The sequence below is a fragment of the Amaranthus tricolor genome, chromosome 3 (assembly GCF_026212465.1).
Source record: "Amaranthus tricolor cultivar Red isolate AtriRed21 chromosome 3, ASM2621246v1, whole genome shotgun sequence".
NCBI lineage: Eukaryota > Viridiplantae > Streptophyta > Magnoliopsida > Caryophyllales > Amaranthaceae > Amaranthus > Amaranthus tricolor.
In genome coordinates this window covers 1,594,097-1,604,119 of record NC_080049.1, presented here as the reverse complement: position 1 = coordinate 1,604,119, position 10,023 = coordinate 1,594,097, and the positions used below count along the sequence as shown (strand labels likewise).

Here is a 10,023-nt window from a genome sequence, read left to right as displayed (position 1 = left end):
AAGATGAAAGAACTTTTTAGAATAAACAAGTGATTATATTTTTATTATATATAGCAGATATAATTCTAATTTTAGTTCAACTTATGTCTTTTTTACTCACAATTTGACTAAGTTGTTTTGACCAAAGTCATAATATGTTTTTTCTTCACAATTTGAATATTTGTGAACTTTATGTTCCAAATAAATCGTACGTAAATGTTTGATTGGAATATTGTTATTAGCCTTAATTTGTGGATTAAAGGTTGTATGTATATTTTACAACTATTCTTGCGAGAGCGTCTCTCAAAGAGACGACCTCAAAACAAAAAGCCCACATTTTTATTTTCTCTTTAATTTTGTATTAATTGGGATATTTTGCCCATATATCTAATACGTCTCTTAGAGATACCGTCTCTCATAACAATTTGTGTAACCTTTATGTAATTGTTATAATAGTTTAAGGTGGATACACTACAATAAAACTAACTTTTCGCGTCATAGGATTTAGTGATATTTATAAAAATGTTATTGATTTATATTTTTAGTGTATTAAGTTTCACTATAAAGTGATTTAATGACACTTTATTTGGCCTTTAGTGACATATGTAATTTTTCCTACAACCTAAGCGACATTTATGAGAAAATGTTACTAGATCTTATATCGAGGAATGCATTAGTATGATTTTTTATTATGCTACTAAAGAGGCTAATAAATGTCCCTAAATCCACTATATATACCATTAAAAAAGAAGTATATAATATTGTAGTGATAACTCATTAAAGGAGGAGAATGAGTCATTACTAAAACTAAAAATTGAGTTCATTTGATAGGATAAACTAAAAAGAAAAATTAGGTAAATTTCGTCAGATAAAAAAATTATTGGTCAAATTTATTGAGATGAACTGAAATAGCAGACAGGGCTGGTGGATTATATAATTGGTATAAAGTTTAACGTGTTGAATGCTTGTGGCTGGAACCAATGTGTCGCTAAAGTCTTCTAACGTGGGTGATGCTCCATTCGACTTCTAACTCATTAAAGTTGTGCAAAATTTTAGTCATATGGTTGACTTGGGTTTTAGTAGACTGGGGTTTTAGTAGGTCTAAAATTGCAAAGTCGACATATTTTAATAGGTTTAGTTTTTTTTCTGGGCATTATTAAAAGTCGTCATTTTTTTCATTGTGTCGCCACCCTTTATATATTGAAATTTCAATATTACCCTTAATAAAATTTCATAACTTTATCTCTCTAACTTCTCTCTAAAAAAACTCTTTGAACTAAAATTCAATATCGAAACACTATGACAAATGAAAATAATCATCAAAAAGATTCGATAATCATCGATAACGATCGTTAATTTCAAAAAAACAATTGCTTTTGCTGAAATTTTATACTTGTTCACTCTTTTGGCCATAACTTTTGATAGGAAAATTACGTAATTGCAATGTTTGCAGCATTAAAACCTAGACTTTATATTATATGCCCGATTCCGATAACCGAGCGAGAAATGACGATCGTTTAAAGTTTGTGTTGTGCTGAAATTTGATACATGTTCAATTTTTGGCCATAACTTTTTGTAGAAAAATCGCATTAATGCAAGGTTTTGTGACATTAGAAACTAGACTTCAAGAGCTTTCAAACGATATATTATATGCCCAATTCCGATAATCGAGCAAGAAATGACGATCGTTTAAACTTTGCAATGATTTTTAGTACATCTAGTCGCGTAAAACATGCGACTGGACCACGATATAGTCGTGTAAAAGGGTGGCGATTTTTTTGAGTTTTTTTTTCACCACACGACTTTTTTTTAGTGGTGGGAACCGTGGGTAAGCGGTATATACAAGTTTAGATCAAAACAAAATATATAACGGAAAATGAAGTAGTACATGATATAATTTGTTTTTATAGAAGTCTCAATTTCTCTATGTAAACAACTATATAGTTGTAGTTTTACAATTTACATGAAAAATATAACAAATAATACATGTTATATTATTAGTTTAGTGAGCTATGATTTATATGACAACTAATTTATATAGAGCTGTATATAGGACAAAAGAAGATCAGATGATTTGAACTGTGCTCAAAATATTATTAAAGATCAGATCATTTTTTTCTTTGCAAATTGTATAAATTTCTCAACCCCTTCTAAATAACTAATATTATAAACTCCTTTACAACTTCGCTTATACATCCAACTTCTTTCACTACGTAAGTCTATTATTCTGCGAAATAACAATTTATGAAATCCGTAAAATAATTTAACAAAAACACCTGAAAAGGAAATCGGCTTTTCAATTTACCGACTGCTCACCGAATTTTGAAATTTTCGACTGAATTCCGAATGAATTTCAGTGGGAAAATAGTCGGTAATTCTTTAAAAAAAATTTAATAAGCTTTTCGGTGCAGCCAATTTTTCCTTACTAGTAGAAATAGTAGTTTTTCTCTTATTAATACTTTCCTATGCACTATAAAAACGTGGAAATGTTGAATATATGATCCTCAAATCTAGTGAAATTCAGTATTGCAAAACTTTAAATACGCTAATAAATTGCAACAATAAAATTTTAGTTATTTTAGTATTTAAATTTTTTTTATCTTTATGCAAATCTTGATTGTTGCAACTAGCGGGGAGGTATTAGTATATGTAAAGAATACGATGTTGAATTTCATTAGCTTTGAGTAACATATTTTCATCATTTCTAAGACATTTTTATAGTACATAGGAGAATATAATTAAGAGAAAAACTACTTCTTCTAGTGAGTACTTATAATTATTACGAATAAATGTCTGCACCAAAAAGCTTATTAAAATTTTTTTCATTACATAATAAATATAACATAAAGCTTATTTAAAATAATAAATAATGTAAATATGACTTTTATAGAAATAACATACTTTGATATTTTGTTGAATACTTATATGATATTTTTGTTAGAAGAAATTAAATTGTTTAGGGTAGGGAGAAGAAATTTTTGAGAGTGAAGTATGTTTGGTTGTAGAATTTGAGGGTAATAGAGGGAAAAGGGTGGAAAAGGACTACGATTGGGAAATTGTAAATATAAAATTCCGACTACTCACCGACTGAATACCGACCAACCCTCCTCCTCCAAATATTCCGAATAAATACCGTCTACATTGGGCAGTCGGAAATTTCCGATTATCTTTTCAGTGGGTGATTAGTCTGATTTTCCTACAATTTTGGGCTAGTAGGAATTTATTCGGAATGTCCGACTGACTACAGTTAGTTAGTAAGTTAGACGGAAATTTCCAACTGTTTCCGATTAGTCGGTGATTTAGTCGGAATTTCACCTTTTTTTGTAGTGGTTCAAATCTCATCTATCATTCCTTTCTAATGGAATATTTAGCATTTGTTTTGAAGAAGGTATGTGTTGTAACTACATCTACTCTGTTAATTGAAACAACTCTTGTGTGAAAAGATATAATAAAGTGTATAACATATCCTAAATATACAATCTAGAGCTTAGTTTTTAGACTGTTTCCTTCCCAAATGAAGGAAATTGATAATGTCAAAATTTTCTTCGTTCTCCAACCAGCTTAGTTCATTCCCACACAATAAATTTTCTTAAATAATTATATATTTTCGTTGTCTCTCTGAATTATTAACATATGACTTAAAAAACACTCAAATCTTTAAATTATATAATGCTTTCTCATAACGCAAACCATTAATTCCTTTCTATTTCGTTATATTTTTGAATTTGAAACAGAACCCCATATTTCTTCTAGGGAATTTCCTAATTGTTCCAAAGCAACCAAAAAGAGATTCTTTAACTAGAAGGAATTCAATTCCGAGTATCTCTCCATAAGCGTAAGCGTAACGAAGGTTTCAAAGGGGCATGGTTCCATTTGATTCATACAGGTCAAAGTCTTGTCTATAAAGACAAAGTTGTACATTGAGGCCTTAATAGCTTATGCTCCATTAATTAAAGTCATGGTTGACTTGGCTTTTTAGTAGACTTGTACTACTAAATATCTACTTCCTCGGTTCTGAAATACTTGCAACATTATGGTTTTTGATACTATTAATCGTTCAAGTTTATTTTATCTATTGTAATTAATGTGTAAGAAGAAATATAGTCAAGTGAGTTCTTGTTTGAATCGTCTAATCACATACTTTCATAATATTAACTTTTTATAATGTTTAGATTTGCATATTTCAATATATAAATGATCGAAATAACACACTGAATCGCGTAAAAGTTATATATGTAATATGTTATAAGAAAATTATTACTTTTAGAAATAAATTGAAAGGGACGGAGAAAGTATGTAGCTTCAATTGTTTTGAGTAAGTGTACTATATTATCTAGCTTACTAGTAATGCGATTAATTATTGTATTAATTGATAAGAATAAAAATAAAACTTTAATATATTTGAATATAATAAATTATATAACAGACTTTATGATTATGATTGTTTTATTCTAATAAAAATAAATTTTCTTCTACAAAATTATTTTCATTCATTATCACTTGAGGGATTCGAATTATATGTTAGGGCAAAATAACATTTATGTATCTTGCCAAAAAAATTTTTGGGGAGGATTCTTAGAGTACAGATATACTCTTTTATCCATTTAATTTTGCTACAATACGAAAATAAAAGTGGAACGTTTTATGTATTGCGTATCAAAATAAAAGAGGCGGAAGGAGCATTTTTATTATATGATCAAAATCTAATTTTCATTAATTTTCATTACCACTGAATAAAACATGAAAATAGATTTATCAAATGTCTCTCTATTATGACTTCATTCTTTGATCATCATTCTCAGTTTTTTTTAAGAGATCATCATTCCCACTTAATCAAACTTAATTCTTGATATTTATTTTTTTTATCAAGAACTTATTAGATTCATCTTAAATTCATATTATTTAATAAAAATAATTAAAGTTTGATAAAATTTAGTTTAAATCAGTAAAAATCAGCTTATGTCGTAAAAATAAGTTGTTATAAGTTAAAATTTTATTTTGAGGTAAAAAAAAGTTTTATTTTAAATCAAAACTAGTAATTTTGAATAAGAAAAAGAATATGAAATCAATAAGAATAAATTTCATTGATAAGGAAGAATCAGTATAATATAATACATTTTGATTAAAAACAATTAAGTTCAATTCAATCTAAATAATACATTTTGATTAAAAACACCATATGACCTTAACATATTATTCAATTTACTTTTAAAATATATGAAATTATTTGCTATAATTGAATACAATAGATACATATTTAAGGATAGATTAAAGTAGTATCCTAAGTTGCTTTCAAAACGAACTACATAGCATTGTATAGGAAAATTTAGATGTTAAAATACTGAATTGATTTATTTGGAGAGGAAGATAAGTGAATATGTAAAATGACTATTCTTATTCATTGCTCAAAATTGATTACATCAATGGATATTTATAGTGATGAGTTTAGTTACAAGTTTACTTCAAAATATCTTAAATATTTTTATTTTTTAATTACTTTTTCTAAAAATTTCTATTATATTATCTTAGATACTTTTAATTTTTTTAATTCTTTAGTTTAGATATTTTTTATATTTAATTAAAATCCTAGATTTTTCTAGATTATTTTAACACATTATAAATAGTCTTTCATTTTCCTCTCATCATGTATCTCAATTCTAGTATTCTACCCATCAAAGTAAAAGAAACAAAAATAACAAAATTCGAATTCTTGTTTTCTTCTTGTTTATTCACTGTCTGAATATTAGCTTCATCAATGGCGGAATATTATCAGAACAAGAAGCATTATTAGCTATTAAATCTGCCATTAAAGATGATCCTCATAAAAGTCTATCATCTTGGAAAAACACTACTCACCATTGCAATTGGTCGTTCGTCACTTGCTCTTCGTCTTCTCACTCTCCCACTATCATTTCCCTAGACATCTCCAGCTTAGATCTCAATGGTACTCTCTCTCCTCAAATCGGTTTTCTTACAAACCTGCAAAACCTATCTCTCCATGATAACTATTTTTAAGGGCATGTCCCGTCTTCTCTTCCTCTCCTTACAAAACTACACTATCTTGACCTTAGTGGGAACGATTTTAGTGGCCCACTCCTTTTATTTGTTAATATGTCGGAACTTCGGTGTCGTTCCCTTAGTTGGAACGACTTTTCTGGTACAATATCGCCAGAGTTTAGTAAACTTTAAAAGCTTCAACTTTTAGGATCTTTCTGGCAACAATCTTTGGGGATTACTTCCTTATGAATTAGGATTCTTAAAGAGGTTGAAAACTTTAGCTTTATCAAATAACTTTTTATATGGTGAGATACCAAATTCTTTTTCTCTTCTTACAAATTTGATTCATTTGGATTTATCTTTGAATCAATTACATGGTGAGATACCAAATTCTTTTTCTCTTCTTACAAATTTGATTCATTTGGATATATCAAATAATCAATTACATGGTGAGATACCAAATTCTTTTTCTCGTCTTACAAATTTGATTCATTTGGATTTATCAATTAATCAATTACATGGTGAGATACCAAATTCTTTTTCTCTTCTTACAAATTTGAATCATTTGGATTTATCAAATAATCAATTACATGGTGAGATACGAAATTCTTTTTCTCGTCTTACAAATTTGATTCATTTGGATTTATCAAATAATCAATTACATGGTGAGATACCAAATTCTTTTTCTCGTCTTACAAATTTGAATCATTTGGATTTATCAAATAATCAATTACATGGTGAGATACCAAATTCTTTTTCTCTTTTTATAAACTTGACGTACTTAATTCTTTGTCAAAACAACTTACAAGGTTTCATACCAGAGTTTATTGGAGATTTATCTAAGTTAGAAATACTTTGATTTTCGAAAATAACTTTACAAGAAGTATTCCAGATAAGTTGGGGACGAATGGGATATTGAGTTACCTAGATGTTTCTTCAAATAAGCTTAGTGGTCCAATCCCCGAGAGTTTAGGGAGTTGTAAGTCACTTTTTTATTCTAGATTTGTCACATAATCAACTCACAGGTCAGTTACCTGTCAACATTGGAAAGCTTACGAGTCTTAGTTATTTTTTGGTTGCCAACAATAACTTGATTGGAAAAATCACACCACAGATTACAGGTACACTAATCTTTAGCAATGCCTATCTAAATTGCATCTTCCAAAACTTCGCCATTGCATATATTGAGATTTCCAACTGTTAAATTATTATTTTCTTTTTTGAATTCGCTTGTCACTAATAAAAATATATTTCTTGTATTATAAAGGTTTTTCATATTTGCTTTTTTTTTATTAACATTGATTAATGTAACCAATAAAAATATATGAAACAATTTCTATCGAATTATCTTTAATGTATTTCTTTGATTTTTGATATTTGTATTTTGTATACATTAATAAAGATTATAAAAAATTATGCCAATATTGGAAGCATCACAGCACAGTTTACTGAGTGGAATTATCCTAACGTGATTACAGGTACACTAAGTTTATAGTTATTGTTTTATTTTTTAAAACAAGATATTCCATAAAGTTGAGTTGAATTATCCTAACGTGATTACATGTACTCTAAACTAATTTCTAACTTTTTAAAGAAGTCATGTGGTCAAATTTGTTTTTTTTCTTTTCAATAAAGATTAAATTTATTGATAGAATATTCTTTTACTATGATGTATTTATACATTATTATATGAAGCTATAACTTTCTCTAAATTCTTTCATATTATTCATGCATTCCAGGATACAATATCATGAATTTTAAAAACTATTCTATCCGCAACTTGGTTGATCTTGAAATCCTTGATTTATCTTATAATAAGTTTAATGGAGAAGTTCCTCATTGCTTGGGCAATACTAGTACTCAATTAGCTGTATTGAATCTCCAATCAAATAATTTCTAGGGCATCATTCCATCAACATTTTCTACTTGTGATTTATTGGAATATGTAGATTTCACTGACAATCAGTTAGAAGGAGCTATACCTAGGTCTTTATGTAAATGTAAAAACCTGAAAGTCCTTAATTTGAGGAACAACAAATTCAAAGATGTATTCCCCTATTGGTTAGGTAGCCTTCCGTATCTAGAGGTTCTCAGCCTACCCTTTAATAAATTTCATGGTGATATAACTAACAATTTATCAAAGATTGCAACATCTCCTTTTTCAAATCTACAAATTCTCGACCTTTCAAACAATAATTTCTGTGGTAAGTTGCCATTCATGTACATCAAACAATTTCGTTCCATGATGGATATCGACATGTCTACTATAGGAAGTCCAAGGTACTTAAAAAATAAATTTGGTAATTATATGTACTCCATCAAGATGATAGTAAAGGGGAAGCAACTGGATCATAAGAAGATAATTACTTCTAAGTCAACATTTGATATGTCGAATAATCACTTTGAAGGAGAGATTCCAAATTCTATAGAGATGTTGCGAGCACTTCGAAATCTTAATCTCTTGCATAACCTACTTACCGGAAACATCCCTCCATCCATCGGGAACTTATCATTATTGGATGGTTTAGACCTATCATCAATTAGGCTTATCGGTGAAATTCCTCAAGAACTTGTTAGTTTAAAATTTCTCGAGGTTTTTATTGTTTCATATAATCAACTGGAAGGGCCTATACCCCGTGGTAACAATTTTGATACCTTCTCATCTTATTCGTACGAGGGAAATCTTGAATTGTGTGGAGCACCATTACTTGAATGCTAAAAACAATATTGTTGTGCAATCTTTGAACAATGATAATGTGGAAGAAAAAACAGAATTATCGATGTGGGAAGTTGTAGTGATTGGATTTGGAAGAGGTACAATAGTTGGTTTGGCTTGGGTGTACTACATATTGTTAGTGGGGAAGCCTTTTTGGATTTTTTAAATTGTTGAATAAGATGGAATTGGCTTTACTTGATTTTTATGATCACCATTTCAGTAGAAGAAGTAGAACAAGAAGAACAAAGAACTAAAAGTGATCATCTATCTGAGAAACATTTCATTTGTAGCAAGAAGTAGAGTATGATGGAATTGGCCTTTTTGGGCTTTAGTTGAATTTGTAGCATTTCCTTTTTCTTTTCACTGTACTTTATTCATAATTATATTTTGTGATAATGACATTTCTTTTCCATAAAAAATATAAATGTGTGCCAAATGGGTGAAAGTGATAATCTATCTAAGAAAGAAACATTTCATTTCATGAGATGTCTATACATAAAATGTCATGTTTTCCACTGCATTGTTAAGTTAGTTGATTTCGTTTTTCCGAGTTTGATCAATAAATTAATTTTCAGCCTTTACTATATTTACAATAACACAACCCCGATCGTGGGTGTAAGCGAGGAGTGCTGCCGCCTAGGGCCCAATCTTGAAAAGGGCCAATAACTTAAGTCACCATTAAATTTAATCGTCATTTTCAAGTTGGGAAAAGAAAATAAAATGTTAGATTATTATTTTCCTACTTTTCTCTCAGTCTCATTTAATCTTTCCTTTTTTCCAATTAATCGTACATTAATTCTAATAAAATGATTAAAAATTTTCCAAAACATCACAATTTTCAACTGTTAAAAGTAATTGTAGTCTTTACCCAGAAATGGTCACACAACGCCATCGCTAAATAACAGACTTTTTTCTGTTCTTCAGAGTTTGCCATTTTATTTCTCGTTTCACTATTCATCTACAAATTTTAATAATCCAAATTCAAGAAAAAGATTAAGCAACCAAAGAACTATAACGATATTGTTATTTGTGCCTTTATTTTCTTGTTGATTAAGAGAAAGAATTTCTCCATTCTTCTTTACTTGTACCATTTGTTTTTTCACACTTTTCAATATACGAATTCAGTCATTAATATCTCTATTTATGCTATCAAAAAATTATGGAAACTAGAAATTAATAAACATTAAATCAAAACAATTCAAATAAGGTCTCATATGACTATATTTTAACTTATAAATTACTAATAATATAACTTAAGTTTGCTTAATAATTAGTGCTGAAATCAACTATCCTACAAGTGAAAACACGGAAAAAGGATTAAAAAGGTTTTT

The 10,023-nt window shown here is 28.5% G+C and overlaps 1 protein-coding gene across 1 annotated transcript; it reads left to right on the top strand.

Moving 5' to 3' along the window:
• Positions 1-6,090: 6,090 nt before the first annotated feature.
• On the top strand, positions 6,091-8,695 carry LOC130807724 (receptor-like protein Cf-9 homolog). The gene is made up of 5 exons (XM_057673046.1): positions 6,091-6,136; positions 6,231-6,353; positions 7,002-7,097; positions 7,716-7,832; positions 7,926-8,695. Exons 1-5 carry the CDS (start codon positions 6,091-6,093, stop codon positions 8,693-8,695), a joined length of 1,152 nt encoding a protein of 383 aa, XP_057529029.1.
• The last annotated feature ends 1,328 nt before the right edge of the window (positions 8,696-10,023 follow it).